Genomic DNA, 22,256 nt, shown 5'->3' on the forward strand with positions numbered 1-22,256 from the left:
CTCACCCTCTTTGACTTCAGCCAGGAAACACTTTATAACCTGTAAACATGTGTGTGGAGCATCTGAAATGCAGTGGCTTGTGTTACGGATTCTGTTCTTCTCAGAGTGCTCCCCCTTTCAGGAAGCCGGGTTTTACCTGGAACAGAGCGAGACGAGGAGGTGGGGTGGGTGGGAGGTTGGGTTTTTGGAAAAGGGTTCAGGGTGTTTAATTTCAGCAGGCCAACAGGTGCCGCTTACCTCCTGGGAGTAGTATTAATGCACTGTGTCGGTTTATAGTGAGCAAGGCAGCACGGCGGGCGCGGCGAGCGCTGCCTCTGAAACTGACCACTTGGAATGCCGCAGGTTGGCCTTCAGGGAATGCCATAGAGAGACATTATCCCTGAGGAGGGGGGTGGGTGAAGATAGAGCACGGGCTGGGTGGGTGGAAAGTTGTGGAAGAAATGAAACCCTTTCCGGCATGAACTTCACCCTGTAAATGTTCTGGCAATTTTACATGTTTGAAAAAGACCCCGAGTCGTTTACTCATAAAAGTCATGAAAACCGTAACTGAATCCAGTCACATTAACAGAGGCTACAGCACACACAAGGTTAAATATGCATATTAGAGACATTAATGACCACACTTTAATACATTTCTCATTTAGTTAAAATAAATGCAATAACCATTGAAATACTGTGAATGAACCAATTTTAATATGCAGAAATGTTGTTCTGACCTCAAGAAAGAATATTTTAAAATGCATCTTTGTAAAGGATTGTTTTACCTAATGAAGAAGAAGAAGAAAAGGGAAAATATTGGGATTAAATGAAAACCAGAGACTCACATCTCGTCAGTTGTAACTATGATAAACAAACTAAAACCAACAGCTGAAATCTACCTCTCTTATCTACTTCTGAAATTGTTCAATGACAAGTGAGAAACATGCAAATACCCCCTCAGTACTGATGTGGTGGTCGTAAATCAAAGCACAAAAAAAACAAAATAAGTTTTGAATTCCACTGCTGATGCAGCCATTAAAATATCATATGAGCATTGCAGCTCTCAGCTTAACAGTCATTATGGAACATTTCTGTAACAGAGAACAGTTTGTTTTAAAGCCCAAAGGCCACTTTTGTAACAGGTGTATGAAGCCAGCAACACGACAGATTCAGTGTCTGAAAGGGGCTTTAGTCATCAACAGTCGCTCCCTGGAGTCAGAGACAGAGCTCAGGGAAAGCCGACAAATCTTTGGCCGTAATTTCATCGTGTTGTACGACATTGAAGCTGCTCTTGGTGACGGGGCTTCTGAGCAGGTTTTCAACGCTCTCACTCATTCTCTCTCTGTGTCTCTCGTGTCCATTTTTGCAGACATGTTTGAGTGTACGGGGATCAAGCCTTGCCACAATGCTTACTCTTGCAAAAACTTGATTGGTGGATATCACTGTGCCTGCTTTCCTGGATGGGTGGGCAAGAACTGTGACATCAGTTAGTATCAATTCAGCAGATCATTAGTCTTCAGCCTCTTTTCACCCACTGTAGCAGTATTAGAGCCAAAGCCCTGCCCTCCTTGCTGGCTAGCTTCTGTCCCGCTAGCCTCTGTAGCTCAGGTTTCTAATGTTAGCTACAACATATTCATGGTGTTTTCGTTCCATATTCTAAGATATGCTATTAAACTCAACAGTCACATCTAAATAATTAATCACTTTAACAAAAAAAAGCTTAAAAATTTGGTTAAATTTTGCTAGTACAGTAGTAAATAGTTGTTTATCTTATCGCTCCCATAGCATGCTAATTCTGTTGTTGTTGAATTAGTAAAACAATCCTAGCTTTTTCTTGTTCAAATATAACTTCTCGCTACAGTTGCAAGCACTAGCTTGAAATATGGACAGAAAACCACAGACACATTTGCTACTACAGCCGCATGAGGCTGCTAGCATGCTAATGGTTGAGACTGGAGGAATTTATGTTGTTTTATTTTGGTTAATATGGCAAATTGTTCAGTAGCAGATTCTCATTTATGTCATAAAACACAAGGAAAAATTACAGAAAGAGCAATTAAAGAAACCATCTATTGGAAAACACATGATGTTACTGGTGCTAATGGGAGAAAAGCTAGCTAAACAACCGGGCTGAGCTTCGGATCTGCATTCACTCTCCTCTTCCGTACCTCTCCTATGGCTGTTTACGCCTGCCACACCCTGGCTAACTCTTCTAGGCTGTAAGACTAAAACCTTTTTAACTTCTGTTTAAAATGTGAGGGGTCGTTTTGTCCTCTGCATTCTGGTTTCATTGCATGTTCTCACAGCTCGTCTGCTCCTCTGAATGAGCTTCTAGCATTTCTTCCAGGCATGGGTCACTCCGCTTTGGTTTTTATCAGCCTCTTTCCTGTAGTAGCCGCATGTTTACAGCACCAGTGCATTTTACAGCTTCCCAGTTTCACAAACTAAATATGTGACGCTTTCACTGTGATTGATTTCTCCTCAGACATGAACAGCTGCCACGGACAGTGTCAAAACGGAGCCACTTGCAAGGTGAGAAGCTGAAAGGGTCTTTTTTTCTTTTTAGCTTTCAAAAACAGAGGTCTTTATTTTATTTATATAATTATTTAATCCAACATGACACAGCAGTGAAGTAATGGAACAAGATTATTGCTGATCATCAAAGTGCCTGTCAGAACATAAAAGAAGATGCTCAAGGGTATTTTGGTTTTAAAACACTGGTTACCAACTTGTACTGGAAAAAAAGTGTTTTTTCTTCTTTTCTAATATTAGTGAATAATTATAAAATAAAATACAGGAGAAATACCAGCCTGGTTTCCTTATACAGCTTCTTTTATCTGTGTGTAAAAATGCAAAAGAAGCTGTCAGCAATATTTGACACAAATACTGACACAACAACCTGAATCAGTGTTGAAAACTAAAACAACATCCAGTCATTCATTGATTTTTGACCCAAATGTCCGAAATAATAATAAAAATATTATTTCAATGAGCCATGTTATTACATTGGAAAAACTGCACGTGTGTTGATAGACATTGGATGTTTATTGATTGAACATGAACCCTTGTAGATGAGGCAGTGTTTCTACTTTTTGCAGGAATTTGTGAAATCCTATAATTTCATACAGTTAGACCTTGCAGTTGCAATTGTTATAGCTCCCGTTAAGTTTTGAATATGGCAGCAACTTACAAATATTTGACGATTGATAAACTGTTTATTATATAATTTATATTTATATTTTTTGTTTTGTGAAACCAACTGTACAAAAAAGAGTTTCCACTATAAACTGATAGAAACTGAAACATAATGTTTAATCTCTACTCCAGAAACTCAACATCATCCATTAAGTTATTTTAATAGTTATCAGATAGACATTTCTGGATGGTGCTTCCTCAAAGACTCAGAACACTTTGTCACACTCACTCACTTTGACAATTAAAGGAATAAATCGGGAGCTCTGACACGTTGATGACTGTTGTTGCTGACTTCTTGTCTTGTCTTGTGCCAGGAGGTGGCCAGAGGCTATCACTGTGTTTGCCAGCCGGGATTCGTGGGCCGTCACTGTGAGGTTCAGAGGAACCGCTGCTCCAGCAGCCCATGTAGGAACGGGGGCCGCTGCCACGCCCTGCTGGACGGCTTCATGTGTGAATGCCCCCAAGGCTTCGCTGGTACAACTTGTGAGGTGAGGATTAAATCCAGCTAGTAAAGTACATGATAAAAAAAAAGAAGAAAAAAAGACAGTGTGATGCTTCTATCGCAGCTATTTTTCACTTGTGGTGAAAACATTTCTTAACTTTCTGTTTTCCCTCTGAAGGTGCAAAACGACCCTTGCAGCCCAAACCCGTGTCACAACAAGGCCCAGTGCCACAGCCTGATGGGAGACTTCTACTGCAGCTGCCCAGATGACTACGAGGGCAAAACCTGTTCAGAGCTCAAGGACCACTGCAAGACTAACCAGTGTCAAGGTACCACAGCACCTGGAGAACCCTTTGTACAGATACTTTTAACTTGACCCGTTGGACGATGGAGTCACTACAACGTATTACCCTGCTGATAATCTCTTTTCCACCTTTTATTTATTTTTATTTTTTTACCCCAAAGTGATTGATAGTTGCACAGTTGCCGTGGCAACCAACGACACCCAAAAGAGGGTATGGCACATCTCATCCAATGTGTGCGGACCCCACGGCCGCTGCATCAGCCAGCCTGCGGGGAACTTCAGCTGCTCTTGTGAGCCGGGATTCACTGGCACCTACTGCCATGAGAGTGAGTCATTATTAGCCCGACACACACACACACACACACACACACATACAGACTATATTTATCATCAGTTACCATCACTGGGAACCACATGATTCTTACGGTAATTCACACTCCTGTTTCACTAATCATCACTGTCTTAGATTAGTTTATAGCAGACAGGGGAAAAAACACAAGAAGGAAATCCAGAGGAGAACATGAGCAGGGAATTACTGCCACAGACATTATTGTGTCTGCCAAGAAAAATTGTTCACATCAGAATACTTTTCAGTTTTTGTTTTTGAATGCTTTTCAGATTTTTGTACTCAAACAAACATGCTCTTTTTTTTCCAAGGAAATACATTTATGACTCAGCATATGTAAATATCTATCTCCACTTTGTCTGCAGACATTAATGACTGCGCATCATCCCCCTGTAAGAACGGAGGCACTTGCATCGATGGGATCAACTCCTTCCAGTGTTTCTGCCCAGACGGCTGGGAGGGCAATCTGTGTGATGTTGGTGAGTGTGTGTGTGTGTGTGTGGGTGTGTGTGTGTGTGTGTGGGTGTGGATGTGGGTGTGTGGTTGTGTTGAAGGGAAGAGGGGTTTTCATGGTTCAGTGTGAGCAACAGCACAGGTACACAGTTCTCATGAGTCACGTAACCTGACATAATCCATCCTCGGGCCAAAAGGAGCACCATGGGAATGATCAGCAGTCTGAGAATCTAGTGGATGACAAAACAATGGAGGGTTTGTTTGTGTGTTTGTGAGATGAAGGCAAGTGGAAAAATGTCGTAACTTCACCAGCTGACAGATTCTATCTGTGTTGGGAGCTTATGTCATTGGCGAGTGTGCACATTTGCAGATGACACTGTGACTTATATTATTGTACATATAGTAGTAGCATACCGAGATTAATATTTCTAGGGAGAGCTGCTCCAAAAGCAAAAATAATAAACGACAATAATCAACCATTTTGAGACCAAATTAAATATTTAATCAAAATCTCTGATTACACTGATTTACATGATCCTTCATTCATGACTGCAGCGTGAACATCAGCACAAAGGAGGTATGATTCTTTGGCTCTGTTTAGGTTTATAAGAGTGTGAGTTATTCTCCTGCTTCCAGACCATCCAGGTGATAAAATCAACATAGAATCAATATCTAAACGAACCTGTTACCGTGCTGACTCGTCGTTTGACTTTGTTCCAGATGTGAATGAGTGCAACAGAAACCCCTGTCAGAACGGAGGCCAGTGTGTCGACCTGCTCAACGACTTCTACTGCAACTGTGTGGACAACTGGAAAGGAAAGACCTGCCACTCACGTAAGTCGATATGAGTGTGTGAAAGACTGTGACTAAGTTTATGTGTAAAAAAAAAAAAAAAAAAGTGATAGAAAATGGAGGAAATATACACGTGTGCATGATAAATGCTTAAATCTACACTTTTGAGAATTAAAGCACTCAATCTAAGGAAGAAGGATCTAAAAATCTAAGGAAGTGGATCAAAAATCATTAATTATTAGAGAAAGGAAATGATTTTAAGCTGGAATCTTACCAAAAACTATGTTGATTGTTATCAATGAGCTAAAAAGTCAGAGCAAAGAAAAGCTCAAGCAGAGCCCAAGACACTGATGAGTGGCGTCTTTGTCTTCACTTTCCCTCTTCTCCAACATGTCAGGTCTTATGTTTTTTAACTGCCTCAGCCTCCTAATCTTCTATCTGAGGCATGGTGCCCTCACTGGCTGCTGTGCAGGCTTGTTCTCCCGTCTTACGGCGTCTCTGAACTCTGCTTTGTAGCTGAAGTAATCGCTACTTAACACTGGCGCTGAGTCAAGTGTTTGAAATCTCTTCTTCTTCTTTTTTTTTTCCCATGCTGCCTCGGTCCAGGTGAGAGCCAGTGCGACTCCACTACCTGCAGTAATGGAGGGACGTGTTACGACCACGGAGACTCCTTCCTGTGCAGCTGCCCCTCAGGCTGGGGTGGCAGCACCTGCAACACAGGTCAGGCACACACTGCACTCTAATTACACTGTTATGACTCTGGTAATAACAGTGTAATAATATGATGTGATATTACCCTGTAACGACCTGTCAGACTCAGGTACGCCAGACCAGAGAGCAGATCTCCCACGATGTTCAGCGATTATTTTTTCTTCTTGTAGCCAAGAACAGCACATGTGACTCGGGTCCGTGCGAGAACGGAGGGACGTGTGTCGGCGGAGGAGACACCTTCACCTGCATCTGCAAGGACGGCTGGGAAGGATCCACCTGTGCACAGAGTAGGTCACTGAGCCATGTTCAGCACAGTTGTATGATGGTAGAGTTGGTTGTGCAAGCGTCACTAAATACTATTGAGAGTTTAGTACTTTATCCATTTAATCTGATATAATCACCTCGGCCGACTTTATATCTTTGTTATTTTGTGCCGATTATGACTTGGATGTTGACGTGAGTGTTATTCACAGGCTGGAAACTAATAAGAACAGTAACTTCGATATGACATGAATGCAGCATTAGAAAAATTCACTTATTTGACAGTAATAAAGGTAAATGCAAAACTATAATAATACTAAGTAATAAAAGCTTAAAAAGGAGAAATGAGAGACTAAGACGACCAACTGTCCTGAAGAACTGCTGCAGTGTATGAATAAATGCTTTTTTGCTTGTGGAACAGCAGGAATAATTATATTCCTTTATAATTAAGTACATTTATTATATGACTCTCACATATGAGGAAAAGGATCTGATACTGATTGTCTGCCTTTTCTCTCTTGCAGATGTCGATGACTGCAACCCACATCCATGGTAAGACAGGTTTCTTTTCATTAACCCACTGAAAACTTTCTGCCACTTGTTGGTCACTATTGTTTGTGCGTTATGTTCATGTCTGTGTAGAAAGTGGCTTCAAACGTCTCTCGACACAGAAGGGCAGTTAATATCTCTTCATTTCTTACTTTCAAAATGGCTTCACTTTTTGTCAGCTTAGTTTTTTTATTTTTATGAAGCTTTAATTGGCATATTTTGGTGCTACAAACAGTAGAGTTTCACCTATAAAAATCTGCTTATATTGTCAAACTTTTTATTAATCACTTGACTTCATTTGATCTTGGGAACTGATTCCACTCCGGTGGTCTGGACCGGAGCCATAAATCCTACAAACTGTTTATTGCTGCTGGGTGTGGCAGCTTTGATCCTCACCTTCACTCTCAATAATTCAGAAACATCAGCTTTAGTTGACATTTGCATCTTTCCTGAGACACTCTGGATTCACTCCAGCCTGAGACGAAGTGTTTTAACTTGAAACAGAGCGGTGGAGCAGCTACAGGGTTTCCCACTGACTCTCACACTTCAGCAAATCTGATTTTATACTCTGGATTTTCTCATTAAAGACTGTGGATGTTGAGGTGTGAGTGCAGATGTATGTACTTGAATTGATATATGTTTTGATTACCTATATGTTTATTGTTTGATAGTCTGAAACTGTGGCTGTATTTTTTATTTTTTTATCTGAATGTGTTTGTGGACAAAATGCAAAACATTCCCAGAGTTTTGCTTCTCAAATGTGAGAATTTGCTCCTTTATTCTGATTTATATCATTTTAAATTTAAAAATCTTTTAGTTTTGAGCTGTTAGTCGGGCAAAACGAGACATTTAAAGACTTTTTGATCATTGACAAAATTACCCCAAAACACACAAGTGGGAAAGAAAATCAGGGCGGTGTATCCACTGACAGCCTCTCTGGATCAGAGAGGCTACCCTGGACAAAAGCATCCCCCCTTCCTCCCCCTCTTCTGTCCTCCTCACCCTCCTCTACAATGACTGACAGGTGGATTAGTGGTGGTTTTGGTTTTGGTTTTTCAGAGGAGGTGGAAGGAGGGGGTGAGTGTGAAGAGACGCCCCCTCTCGCCATTCACCGGCCTCGACCTGGGGGTAGCTGTGAAGAGTGGAGGTGTTGGGTGGGTGGGGGGCTCAGTATGTGGTCAGGAGGGATTTACATATGAAGTCTGGACATTAGCTCCAGCCTGCTGCCACTCAGAGTCTCGGAGAGAACATGGGACAAACACTCACCTCAGTGGGTTAAAAACAGACCCATAATGCCTTGCAGACACTTGTATAGTAGATGTAGATGTACTAAATGTGTAGTGTTTGTGTATATATTAAAAAATATGATTATAAATTTTGTTAGAACTAAACCAGGACAGCACCAGTGGTATATAAACCAGTGGTAATATTTTAGTTTGTGGTTTCTTTACTTTCCTAATGATTTCCTACAGAGCTCATTTCTTCAGAAGCTTTCTGTGCAGGATTACGTCATGTTGCAGTTATTATAGTGAAATTTAGAAATAGTACATCTCCTTCTATAACTGAGTTTCTGTGAAAATGTAATGCAAGATAGTAGTTGCACAGAAAAAGGAAGTTGTGTTGGAGACAGTTGTGAAACTTCCTGGAGAATTACAATACGAGACGCCTTTTAACAAAATATTAGAAAATGAGGGAACATAAACCGTCGAGTTGACATCATGCAGCTCCGTGTGCAGGAGGGGACACAGTCACATGTGTCTTTGTTCCAGGACTAAATTGGAGATATCAGTACACAGTTACCGTGTAAAAACGATGATCTTTTCTCTTTTACAAAATTATTTATTTGTGAGAATAAAATCAGGCCTGTATGGTGTCACATATTTAATCCATATGTCCCAGTATGCTTTGATGGACAAATACTGGCATCTCCTCCATTGTAATTTCTGTCAATGCATTTAAAGTTGGGCTCTCCCGTCTTTTCACCAGCAACCAGCAGTATATTCATTAAGTATTTATGTCTTTTCCACCAAATAAATCCAAAATAGACATTTTTATATTTTCACAGGAGACGTCAAATAATGTCAAGGAATTTGCCAAATGTGTCACTTTCCAGATGCAGCTCACCTGAAGTCATTGATTTACAGTTTTAGAAAAGCCCGACTGCAGCGAGAAGCAAACAGACAGAAAGAAAAAAGATTTTTGTTTTTCAGTTTCATCCATGTGTTTCTCTCTGTGTTTTCTCTGCAGCTACAACGGCGGCATCTGTGTCGACGGCGTGAACTGGTTTCGCTGCGAATGCGCCCCAGGATTCGCCGGACCGGACTGCCGCATCAGTGAGTCCCTGGGAACCGGAGGGGAGGCGTGTGGAGGGGTCAGGTGGGCGGGGGGTCAGAGGTGAAAGGGCGCAGCGGGGGAGCGTGAGCCAATTGTTTCAGGGCGACAGATTAGGAAGCCCCTTTTAGGAAGCCGGTCTTAACCTCTCCCCTCTGCGCTGAGCCGAGGTCAGAGCTGAGGCTCGTCAGACGGGTCAGTGCGCTCTCCCGTGGCCTTCTGGGAGAAATCTCTTCAGAAAAGCCCTTTCAGAACCGGAGTGTTATCCATTTGAAGTGTCTCAAATCAAACCGGTAGAAGCCCATTGTGCACGAAGTGATTCTCTGGATTCCATTGCTTACTGAGAACATTTAAATCTAACATTCAAATCACTGAGAGCTCAGGTTTTTCTCAGCTAACGTGAAGCTGTAGAGGGAGAAAGACCCGAAGGAGAAATCAACAGTGCGAGGAAGACGCAAAGAGATTCCTCTGCTCCTGAAAAGATACCAAGGCTTTTCTAGACGCCTCTTTTTTAATAACTCAAGATTTAAGATCTGAAGCACAAGAATTTATCTGGAAATTCTACTGACAGAAATTTCCTGACGATCAGAAAGAGATCATAGTTTTTACCCTTGGGCCTCATGTCCTTTCAAAATAAGATCCCATAAGTTAATAACTCTCTAAATACTGCATGTATTCTGTGGTTTTGTTTTTCAGACATAGATGAGTGTCAGTCGTCTCCTTGTGCTGAAGGTTCAACCTGCATGGACGAAATCAACGGCTACCGCTGCGTTTGTCCTCCAGGCCACGCGGGACCGCGCTGTCAAGAGTGTGAGTAATGGAAAATGTTTTTTTTTCTAAGGCTCTTCTAAAATGACTTTGCTCTAAGACACCACTATCAATCAGCTGTATGATGTTGGTGGATCTGCAGCTGTGTGCTGGTTGAGTAAATATGGAGGCTTCATAACATCTCCTGTTCTCTCCAGTCATCGGACTGGGGAAGTCGTGTCGTCACGCTGACCTGCAGTTTCCTCACGGCAGCCGGTGGGAGGAGGAGTGTAACACCTGCCAGTGTGTCAACGGATACGTTCACTGCTCTAAGGTCAGCCTTTAATTCGCCCAATAACATAGAAGATGTTATGAAAACAAAGTGACGGCAGTAAGTGATCGAATCCATGCTCTTCCAGGTGAGGTGCGGTCGTCGGCCGTGTCTCCTGCCAAAGGCTCTTCCTCCTGCGGACGCCAACCCTCCGTCCTGCCCCGGAGGTCACGAGTGTGTGGAGCATCAGTTCCTCACCTGCTTCTCGCCACCCTGCCACCAGTGGGGCGTGTGCTCAAACCCGGACCCACCCACACCTCTGCACACCCGGTGTGAGCCAAACAGTGGTTACCTGGACAACAACTGCGCTCGCATCACACTCATCTTCAAAAAGGACAAAGTGCCACAGGTGAGGGACTGTTTTCTCGTAGATAAAAGTTTAATGTTCAACACTTTTCTGTGGTTTATATCAAATACTTGGATATTTTTGGGTTTTAGACACAATTTTTTTTGACATTTTACACAAAAAATTGAGCAAATAGCTTCAATCATCAAAAACTGAAATGTTCTGATTAAGTTCCTCAATTTCCCAGAGTGAAAATCTGTGGTTTTACACAGCAGTCACAGTGTTTGACAGTTTATAATTCTTCCTTCTCCTTGGGCAATAAAACGAAAATGCAGGAAATTTAAAAGAGGAAAAAATGGCTAAAATGGCTCCAGCAATAAAAAATGATGGGTGGCACACTCTGCTTCAAATAGTAATACAGCATTCAAGACATGAATTTTGTGGTTTCAGTCTTCTATATCAAAGCAAGACTTTTAATTCAGAGGGTGTAGCGCTGTTGTAAATCAAGGGACAGACGTTTCTCCAGCCCTGATATCCCTGCTGTGAGTTTGTGTGTTTGAGTCCGTGCGAGTTCTCAGTGGGAGAAAAGTTTGAAATAAGGCTGCGGAGACAGTTTGAAAACCACCAACCGGCCTCTTTTACCCAGTCATCAAGTTATTTTTCATCCCTGTTGATGTGTCGTGTCATAACAAAACATTTGAAATCATTTTATTCCCACCCTGCATTGTTAACGTTCGATAATTGTTTGAATTATCGAATGTTAACAATCCGGAGTGGGAGGAAAATGATCTCAGATGTCTTGTTGCTCGAATCTTCCACCGCAAACGCTCACATTATGCTCTGCTGTGCACTCAGGAGAGTACGTTTTGGCTGTTTTGTTCTGACAGTCTGACAGTGTGACAGTGTGTGATATATCATCATATTGCCCAACCCGACCATGTAACTTCTTCAGACAGTGACATTTGTAGGTTTATCTTGTCTCTCCCACATGAGTCATCTCGGAAAGAAAAGCGGTAAAGTTTTAGAGTGTGTTCTTATCTTATCTGAAAATAAAAAAACTCCAGGAAAAGCTTTTTCGTTGTATTATGTTGCTTTCTACAGAATCATGAAACCTTACCTGGCATCTTGGAGCAGGTCTGAGTAAAGTTTAAGTACTAGAAATTCATCTGTTCCTGATACTGATCTGAAATCTGTGCCCCCGCTGATTCTGATTGGCTGGCTAGGAGGAATTACAAAGTGATTGTTCCTCGCCAGCAGTGCAGATACTAATCTGTTGTATCTGTGTGTGTGTGTGTGTGTGTGTGTGTGTGTGTGTGTGTGTGTGTGTGTGTGTGTGTGTGTGTGTGTGTGTGTGTGTGTTGCAGGGCACCACTGTAGAGAACATCTGCTCGGAGCTGAGGTACCTCCCTGTGACTCAGACGCTGGCCGAGGAGCGAGCGCTGCTCATCCTCTGTGACCTGTCCTACTCCAACGGTGATGCCGTGGAGGTCGCCATGGTGATTATGACACACAAACACACACCTGCCCACACACGCATTGATAACTACTGCAAATATAGGACTTTGTTTTGGGTTGTCCCGCATTTGAGGATGTACCTGGGTATTGCAACCATTCCTACAGTGGTTCATCCATCTCACTTTGATTTTTTCATCAAGTTCTTGCAAATACAACACCCACAAAGTCCCAACGTTTCGGGCCCACCCTGGCTGCCATTCTAACCAGTGAGCCCATGTCTACTGGGAATGAACTCAAAACAATATCTGAAATGTGTGTGCTGAACACCGGGCAGCTCGAAGACACACCTCTTCTGAAATGCCTCCAGTGAACAAATGAACCACAATGGAAACTAGCAGCTAATGCTATTTCCAGTGGGTTTTGGATGTAGCTTTAGCTGCTAGCGCTAGCTTAGCTCTCCTCTGGTTGCCTGCCTCTCGTGGAAGATCTACAGGAAATATTTGGTCTGATTTTCATAGTCTTGTCTTGCTGAGATTTGGGAATGATACAGCGTCACTATGACAACAGCCAATCAGAAAGGCTTTAACAGTTGAGCCAGATATCCAAATGAAAGTTAACAGACCTGAAATTTCCATTGATAATACATGAGTGAGTTTAATGTATAAATATTCTCTAAACACCAGGAGAGAACGTGCAGGTGAACAGACAGGCGAAGCAACACACACACGATCACACAGCAGCAGATTCAGGAGCTGCTGCCTTCTCTCTCTCTCTCTCTCTCACCCTCTCTCTCTTACCCTCTCACCCTCTCTCCACTTTCCCTCTTTTCTTCTCCCACTTTATTAAGTCGCACTTAATTCATCACTGCAAATCATTTCCAGAGGAGTGCAGTAAAATCTGAACCTTTTTCTATTTTTTGTTTCTTCTTTTAAAAAAAGAAACAAGAAAAAAGAAAAGGAAGAGAAAGAAAGAGGAGGGAGAGAGACGTTTGAAGCTTTCAACATCTGGATGAGATTTAGCTTTTCTGTTGGAACACCTTGCTGATCTCTGTCTCTTCTTCTCCTTCTTTCTCTATTTCTTCCTCTTCTTCCTTTACTTCTTTTCACCTCCAGTTTAGTCTTCTCTCTCTTCTCTCTCTCAACGTGTCTCTTTTACCTTTCCTGCTTTTCTGTTTTCTCATTCTCCCTCACCCTTTTCTTTGTCTTTCCGACCCCTCTCCCTCGTCTCTCCTATTTTTTGTCTCCCTCTCACTCTCGGCCACCCAGACTCGGGGGAAATCAGTCACTTCGGGGCTTTAAGCTCTTAATGGAGAGGATTAGCTCTTGTTCCTCTGATGTTTGCAGCCTTGTTTTGAGCAGCAGATACAGGAAGAGGAGTGGCGAGCCTGACATCCACCCAAAACCCCACAACAAGGCTCTCATAAGAAACCTCACTCCCACTTGCTGTCGACTCGTGTTGCAGAGAAATGTCAGTGCTCATTTCCAAGTGTGGGTGAAATCTTCATCATCTCAGCGAGCTGCGCGGAGTGCAGCCGGTTCTCAGCCCCCGAGTCGTGTCGATTCATTCTCGTCCAAGAGCTCTGGGTGTGTTTGTAAACCCCTGAACCGATCAGCAGGCCGCTCCGCTGCGAGGCATCCAACCTGAGCAAGAAACAAGTGGTTCAATATGTTTGAGCATGTGGGAAAGAGCGAGGAGCGCTCGGTTTGTAGAGCGAGTCGTCCCTTCTTTAACTCGACATGTTGAGGCTGCGTCAAGTGCGTTGGAAGGAAAATGAGATGCTCGAGTAGTTTCAGCAAAATATGTGGAAGTGACATTCAGACGTAACGTTCATGAAGCGAGGACAGTTTTTCACCTGCCAGGTTCCTCACAGTGTCCTGTAAACGGGACGGAGCTTTATAAACTCCTAATTTAATATGCAAGTCAACAAATGTAAAGGTGATATTCTGTGTTTCCTTACTGTCAGCAAATTCCCTTAAAACACACAACATCATACTAACAAGTGTTATGTATCCACAAACCTTGTTGTCCAGAAACTATTGAAGACGCGTCAGTGTTACTTCAATCCCGTGGACACACACTGTAGTTTATTTTACTCTATTGTACTCACTCCCACATACACCCTACTGCTGCAAGAAACACTCACTACAGCACCAAATCTGGATTAATCCGCTGATGAAAATAGTCCCTAACATGGTGCATCCTGTTCACTCTCCTCACTCCCCCTTGTTTCCAAGGGCAACAAATGATGGAAAAGTAAACATGTTGAAGAGAGTGGCCGAGTATTTGCTGCCAACTTTAATGCGATGATGATTTGAGACTCTCAGTGTCACAGGCAGACAGGCAGTGCTCAGTACAGTGCTGATGATGTGCTCTCAGCCCCGTGTGGCTGTGATGTGACCTGTCAGTCAGCCTGGGAGGCGGGGTTAGAGGTGTGTGTGTGAATGAGCTGCTGATTTCCTCAGGAGAAGAAAAGAGGAGTGTTTGTTCCCGGCCGAGCGGAGAGCACAGCTGGGCTCTCCTCTATTGTTTGTCCTAATTGAACTGCACAGCACACAGCTAATCCCCCTCTGTCCCCCAACCACCTCCCAGCTCTCACCCTCAGCACCTTATTAGGCAATTAACTCCACCCTCTGTGGTCTCAGCAGGAGGGGTGGGGGCAGCCTGCCAGATGTTAGGATGAGAATCTCTTTTATTCGGACGGATGAATGTGTGTTATTTCTTTTTTGTTGTCTTGCGTAGCCTCGAGCGAGACTCGGACCATTTGGCAAATGGGACTGAGTGAATGTGTGTTTCGTGATTCTTCACGTTTCAGCCGTTACCTACAAATCAGCCTCTCTGTACGTTATTGTAGGAGGTTAGTCAAAGTTCTCCACAAGGGTTTTAGGAGTCTTTGTGTTCCCTGTAATGAAAATTAACTTTCAGTTGCTTAAAACTTCCATTGAACACCATTGTGAGGGTCCCATCAAAACAACAGGAGGATCACAGCAGCACATTTCTTTAATGTCATAACAGGTATCACAAACTAATGGCAGCAAATCAACAGTCTCTATGGAAACAGTAGAATTTTACTGCTGTAAAATCTCTTTCACTTTTCCAAATGCCATACATTTTTCCTTAACTAAAGAATCCTTAAAAGGTCTGTGCAACACCGTTAAGTAACTCGCTCAGCTAAGGAGAAATTAAACCTTAAGTGTCATATTGTTGTCTTGAACACAATATAAAGGAGAGTTTATACAATGATCCCTTCTCCCAGCTACATTAAACACAACGTGACAACGCACCAACCAAAAACTGAAGGCAGTGAGACGTTCTGTCGCATGTCTGACTGAACTCAACCAAGTTACAAGCTTCAAGCATAAATTACATGAACTGTAAAAACATTCATGTTGAATATGATTACGTACGTTAATATAAATGTTTGGATGACTTCATAAAGTAATGGGCTAAAAACAGCACAGCAACACATTGGCTAGTCGCCGCTGTACAAACAACGTGTGAAATTCTGTGTAAATACAAAGCCATTGAATTCCTGTCCCTCTCTCTCTCTCTCTCTCTCTCTCTCTCTCTCTCTCTCTCTCTCCGCCTCTGCAGTCCTTTGAGCAGGACGGGCGATCGAAGGACAATGATCGTGGACAGATCCAGAAAGCAGCCAGCGCCATCATCAGCGCTCTGTCTAAACGCCACAACAGCACCGTCATGCTCGCCGTGGTGGAGGTCAAAGTGGAGACGATGATCAAATCTCCTCCTGCTGGTGAGTTAGAAGTTTAAAGGAAACTCAGTTCCTCTCAGTCCATGAGCTCATTCACTGTTTTGTTTCAAGGATTTTCTTTCACATTGTTCCGAAATTCACATTTTTATTGTTTTGTTGAGGCTTAGATGACAAGATCACTGGTTTGCATTCAGCGCAAAGGCAGCTGTGACATGTTTAGCTTAGCTTAGCACAAAGGATGAAAGCAGGGGGGAAACTGCTAGCCAGGAAATGATCTCCTAACATCTCCTCTGACTTTGTCCTTCAGGCTACCTGGTCCCCGTGCTGTGCGTCGTCTTCAGCGTCCTGTGGATCTTCTGCATCGTTGTTTGCGTCTGGTGGACCCGCAAGAGGAAGAAAGAGCGTGAGAGAGCCGCCCGATCCGAGGACAGGACCGTCAACAACAAGCTGGAGCCACTGCGGAGCAACGCCCTCAAGGACAACCGCGACAAAGACATTCAGTACGAATGCAAGAAACTGATGGGCCCCTCCGACAGGACGTGCGACGGGGCCGAGGGCGAAGAGGAAGGAGAGCAGGAGGGGGAGCAGGAGGAGGACGAGGAGAGGGCGCTGGGCATAGGGGACAAGTGTCCGCCTCAAAAGTGCTCCATAGCAGGGGCGCAGGACAGGGGGATGATGGGAAAGGGAGGGGTCATCTGCACGTCGCGCAGCGGCCCAGTGAAGGCACCACACCGGACAGCGTACAGCCCCAAGGACAACCGGTGTAAAAACCTGAACGCCGCCAAGCTCAGCGAGGACATTAAAGACCATTACGTGTGAACAGGCCAGAGGAGGAGGGACCTTCCTGAATCAAAGAAAAACAAACTGCAATGTCTTCAATGTCACTGACTTTTCAATTCTTAAAAGCACCAAAAGTGAAGATTACAGATGCTTTAATTTTTTATTTTTGTTTGTTACACCTTATTTAACTTGGTCGTCTGCAGCATGGAGGCTTGTTTCACCAAAAACCGACAAAAAAAACACAGAAAACAACCCAAAAAAAAGATGGAAAATAAACATCACAGCTTCTGGATTTCTGGATTTTCAGTTTAATCATCACACTGTTGGAATCAAGAAGAGTTTGTTTTGTTTTTTTTCACTGTTCCTGATTTTTTTTTTCTCTGTTTATAAACTGTTTCTGTTTGCTTCATGAGGACTAACGCTCTCTTTCTTTTGAACCTTGGAGATTTAACTGAACGGCACTGGCTGTGCGGCTGTGTATGTCGTTTCTGCTGTTTGGTGCAGTAGGTTCCTGTCTGCCTTAGCCCAGACCTGCGGGCCTTTTCTACTCTGTCTTGATATCATGTCTTTTTATAAAGAAAAAAAACAACACAAAAAAAAGTTTTCTATACATTTAAGTTCTTTGGAAGCTGGCGCAGAGAATTGACTGTATGATACCTGGCATGAAAAGTTTTTGTTTACATTCATAAAACATCTTTTCCATTCTGTGTTAAGGCTTAAAGGTTCTTATATACCCTTTCAAAATAATGGTCACCGTTTCCTGCGAGTCTACATGATGATTTTTCAGTATTTGCTATGGTAGAAAAGTGCCTTCAGCCCCTTATTTTTCTTCTCTCTCCTCTTATAGACTTTATGCAGATTTTAAATCCATATAAAGGGAAAGATGTCCTAGTAACAACTCTTCATACCACAGTAAAGGTTATTTTCTTTGTGATGTACATATGTAAATATGAACAAATGGCTGTGTATATTTGAGTTTAGTAACTTAAGTGATGCTTTGTATCATAGTTATTCTAAATAAGATTGTTTTGTGGTTGTTTTTTTTTTTTTTTTTTAATGATGTCATTCCGTTCATTAGTGTCTGTTGACACTATGACAGGTTTTATACAGATTTTCGGACTGTGTCCAGAGTCTCCCTGAGTCATGAGCATTGGTTTAAAAAAGAAAACAGATCATGATTGTTTGTCTTGATGTGTTGTGATTATTTGTTACAGCTGTTAAGAAGACAAATACAGAGTCTGGAGAGCTGTTTGTCAGGTCTGTCCATCATTGTGAAAAGGCTGTTAGGACATGAGCAGCAGTGAGTCACATCTCGAACAGCTCAGTAGTCAATGCTACAACTATAGGAACCTCCTTTAAAACAGTCCTGGTCATTTCATTGGAGTGAAATTGTGTTGAGGTGCCACCCCACCTGCAACATTAACCTTTCTGTAACAAAGCCCAAACTACACCTACATACAAATTCCAAGTCCACAAAGATCAAAACCAATTTAATTCTTATTCATGTTAATTCTGAGTTCCAGTTTCCCAGAATGCAAAATATGTTTCAAGAGCCACAAATTCAAATCATGCGAGCCAACCCTCCAAATGCATCTAAACGTCAATTTTTTAAATGATGTTTCAGCTCAGCTCGCTGACAGTTCTTTGGGAAATACTGGTGATCTTTTCCACTTTTTCCGTACTTCATGTTTTTGTTTTACCCAATCCCACAGGCTGTGTGTGTGTAAATATGAAAATCACCCTGTTGGCATCCGGTTCAAAAGCAGCAGAGCATCAGTACACAGGGCTGGTCTCATTGGACGACCTGGCCGCAGGGCCTCCTGCTGAGATGTTTTTGGTTTCCTTTTGTGCAAGACATTTGAAAATGGAAAAGGAAACAAGTCAAGTCTTCATCCCAAAAGTCTCGAGAAGTGAGCCAGTAGTTGTCTATTTTAGCACATGCCTGATTTCTCCTCATCAATCCACAGTGCACATTTTTCCCCTTTTTGAATTCGTGCCACTGGTTCCAGATCCATTTTTCTGTCTTCAGTTTTTGCTTAATAATTTCTCAGAAAATGACTTCAGCTGTGTCCGACAGCTCCCTCATCCACTCCCATGTTACAAACACTCTTGTTACATTGTACAGAGTCGTATATTGATGTTTCTTAACACTATCAACAATTTTACATTCCCTCTGGCAGATATTGTGGCACATAATGGTGAATCAGATGTTTGCAATGTTTGACACATTGTGGAATATTAAGGAGAAAACTGGTACACTGCACATGCTTTTCATTTCGGGAATTTAACATGTGGCCCAAGTGTATTTTACAATCAGAATACACTCAAAGACACACAAATGGCAGGATATAAATATACATTTGATGTCATTACACAGCATCCCTTTATTCCTTCTCATCTTTGTACAATTTCAGTTTAGTTAGGAAGTCCAGTGGGTTAAACAATCAAGATTTTTGCTCCTAATTGGGGACTCCAAAGGGCACAGAGGAAATTAACCTTGTGCTGTGGTGGAGCAGCAGGTCTTGAACCAGCACTGATGCATCTGATTGCTATTTCCAGTACACACTTACGGGTCACAGGGTCCAAACAACTTAAAAGCACTGCTGCCAGTCTCTCTTCAGCCCCTGCATACTTAGGTTATAATTTCATCGTTTTCCAGTCTGTTGGAATCAGAGCTGCCACACACGGCAGCAGGGTCTTTAGTGAGCATGAAAACCCTCCTTGTGCTGCAGGAGACACCTTCATAACGGCAATCAACCACCCTTGCTGAAGTGCCCTTTAGCACGACACAGAATCCCCATCATAGACAAAGGGTGTGTGGTTTGAATGGGAACCTACGCACAGTGAATGAGTTTGTATCCTAATTTTTTAACCCTGTTTTAGCCCCGCCTCTCCTCGTGTATCTATTCTGGTCTAATGAAGGGAACAAGTTGTGTTGTTGTTGATGTTGCTGACTGTTGTGCTTGTTGTCCAGTGTTTGTAAAGAGTCTGTTTCTGCACTAAGAACACACAGGAAGAGAGAAACATTTAGCATTACCTCCACAGCGGTAGTGAAAAAAAAAAAAAAAGTCAAATATTGTCACTATCTGTGGATGAACATTATGTTTTCAATATTTTATGTTTTTGTTAATAATGCTGATGCAAATCATGGAAAATCCAAATTCATATTCTGTCAGTAAATTTTACATTGTGTTAGCCCCAGAGAAGGGGCTGAATGTGCAGAACATTGTAATTATTTTGTACAAAATTTGGTAAAAGTCTTGGTTTGTTAGTGGAATTTTTTTTGTTTGTTCTTAGAACAATCCTATTATTTATTAAAGTATTTTATACCAAAGTTTATTTTGTTTTGTCTTTTTTTGATGTTTGATGTTAAGATATTTGAGATAAAGGTTTCTTTTTGGCTGTTGCTATTGTTCTCATCACTGACTCTTCACTAAGCCACGCCCCCTTTAATTGTCAAACTTCCTATTCTAGAACTTTTTGAACAATGGATCCTTGACAGAAGTTGACAAAAGCAGCTTCTCACATGGCGACCATCAGTTGTACCAGCTTAAAGGACGACTGTCAGTGGCAGACTTTTTTACTTGTAGCCAACTAACTAATTATTGATTCCATGAGTTGGTTGAAAAGAGCTGAGTCTTTAATGTGTACAGCTGGCTTGTATGAAAATCAGAACCCCGGAAAAAAGTCTTGAATATTAATTTCATGAAGTTCCAGAAGTAGCTTGATCAGAGAAAGGTTAGTTACTAAAATCCCTCTTTGAAGCTTTGTTAGTTCCAGATGGAAGATGTCCAGCCTTATTTGTTCCAGTTATATCGAATCTTTCAAAATTATTTTTACATAAGGGATTGCATTGAGTTTTATTTTTTTACATTTTAGAAATTTGGTAATATACAATAAATTGTAGAGGCTACATATGTTTCTTAAAATTTCCACTTTTTGTTTTTAACTTGAAATTCCGTCTTAATGATCAGTGGTCTCTAAGCAGCCAATCAGCTGTCTCTCTGCCTCCCGCCTCATTTAGCGCCAGGCCAATGAAGTGAGGCCTTCGCGTGCCTCCATCTGCCGCTTTAATGACAGTGTGGGAAATGATTAACATTAGCCCGCTCTGCTTGAAAGCCTTCCGGCAGCTGTGTTAGATATCCATAATGCTTGGTGGGACGTTATGTGCCGCGCTGTGTGGTTCATTAACCCGACAGTTGTTTTGGGAAGAATGGGAAACGTGTCTGGAATCCTGGATGGCGCGGCGCTCGGGTCACATGCATGTACAGGGCACGCTTGCTGACCTACTTGGAGAGAAGTACAATGAAGGAGAAGGGGAGATGGTGGTGTATAGTAAGAGGAGGAAGGGCCAGTGGCGGCATCCCACAATACAGCATGTAAGCTAATGCCAGATCCCTACAGGAGCTGACTATAGTGAAGGCTGCTCATCCACAGCACACAGGTTTCTCTCTCCATGCTGCGTCTTAGACATCGCATGTGAAGTAGCTGCAAATAATTTCAGCATTGGAGCTTAAAAGTTCAATCTTGACCGTTGAGGTAGCAGTTAATAAAACAATGTCAGCAGATACATTTAGTGGCTCTTCAGGGGTTTTTGATTGGATCACATGAACTTCATCAGCAGATGGGTCCAGTTGTCAAGGAATTGTAGGTTGTCCATTGTCCATGCTTTAAGAGTGCTTTAAGGATTTCTTCTATGTTGGGGAATCTGGATGAACTCCATCTGCAGATGAAGATCATGTGATATGATGCAAGTCCAGAACAGCTACTAAATGCGCTATTTTCCCAATTTGACCTTTGTGTTAGAATACCAGACAAATTGTTTATTGTTTTTAGGAAATTCAGATCCTTGAGTATATTTTAAACCACAGATACAATAGGTCTCACAGTAACTCAAGGTCTATTTACTGATTTCTTTCAGAACTTTCATGCACTTGAACCTTCTCCTGGTTAGAGTAAAGCAGCAGCAGTGTGAAGGCGACACTGTGCAAGCGGAGCTAAAACTCTCAAAACACTGAAAATAACTTATGTAACATGGTGAAATCCTAAGATAATTTTTTTGATTCCTTATATACCTGGAGTAACATGTGCTCATTATATGTGATTAATTAGAACATCATCAAAACATTACATAATTACGTTTGATAACTTAGTAAGTAGGTCCTGTGTTTTATCCCCAAGCAAAACACTGCTAGTTACAAATGGTCTTCTGGAGGTTTTAGCTGGCATGTTGTAGGTTTCTATGAAGAGCCCATCTGAATAAACCACTAAGATGGTGTTCATGACTTAGCAGGAAATTTGCTTTTTATTAATTTGTTGTTGACTATTTCTTAAATATGATGACGCTATGCAAATAATTAACATTTACGGCAGGGGAACATGGCAATATCTTCTGTTCTGTTGTCTGTCATCTACCAACCAAGAAAAGCTGCCAAAATTACGACCTCATGAGATACACTTGAAGGCAGCATTTAGCTCAGGTTTAGGATGTGAGACAGTCATTGGCCCAATCCCAGTCCACCGTCACAGACTCGTTCCCGGCGCGTTCCCGGTAAATTCGTGAGAGCTTAGTTTCTGTCCCACTG

The 22,256-nt window shown here is 42.3% G+C and overlaps 1 protein-coding gene across 2 annotated transcripts in view; it reads left to right on the forward strand.

Moving 5' to 3' along the window:
- The window catches only part of LOC111225378 (protein jagged-2-like), a 53,140-nt gene extending 33,135 nt beyond the window's left edge, over positions 1-20,005 (forward strand). Inside the window, exons 10-26 of one of the 2 annotated variants that reach the window (XM_022750207.1) lie at positions 1,349-1,465; positions 2,465-2,511; positions 3,489-3,662; positions 3,795-3,945; positions 4,082-4,246; positions 4,632-4,745; positions 5,440-5,553; positions 6,118-6,231; positions 6,393-6,509; positions 7,008-7,035; positions 9,280-9,365; positions 10,060-10,173; positions 10,329-10,444; positions 10,530-10,790; positions 12,092-12,223; positions 15,774-15,933; positions 16,199-20,005. In XM_022750207.1, the coding sequence (XP_022605928.1) occupies positions 1,349-1,465; positions 2,465-2,511; positions 3,489-3,662; positions 3,795-3,945; positions 4,082-4,246; positions 4,632-4,745; positions 5,440-5,553; positions 6,118-6,231; positions 6,393-6,509; positions 7,008-7,035; positions 9,280-9,365; positions 10,060-10,173; positions 10,329-10,444; positions 10,530-10,790; positions 12,092-12,223; positions 15,774-15,933; positions 16,199-16,710 (2,522 nt within the window). In that variant the 3' untranslated portion in view covers positions 16,711-20,005. The remainder of the gene's footprint in view (positions 1-1,348; positions 1,466-2,464; positions 2,512-3,488; positions 3,663-3,794; positions 3,946-4,081; positions 4,247-4,631; positions 4,746-5,439; positions 5,554-6,117; positions 6,232-6,392; positions 6,510-7,007; positions 7,036-9,279; positions 9,366-10,059; positions 10,174-10,328; positions 10,445-10,529; positions 10,791-12,091; positions 12,224-15,773; positions 15,934-16,198) is intronic. The other variant, XM_022750208.1, reaches the window with a different exon arrangement.
- Positions 20,006-22,256: the final 2,251 nt, after the last annotated feature.

The sequence above is a fragment of the Seriola dumerili genome, unplaced genomic scaffold (genome assembly GCF_002260705.1).
Source record: "Seriola dumerili isolate Sdu_G_001 unplaced genomic scaffold, Sdu_1.0 BDQW01000149.1, whole genome shotgun sequence".
Taxonomy (NCBI): domain Eukaryota; kingdom Metazoa; phylum Chordata; class Actinopteri; order Carangiformes; family Carangidae; genus Seriola; species Seriola dumerili.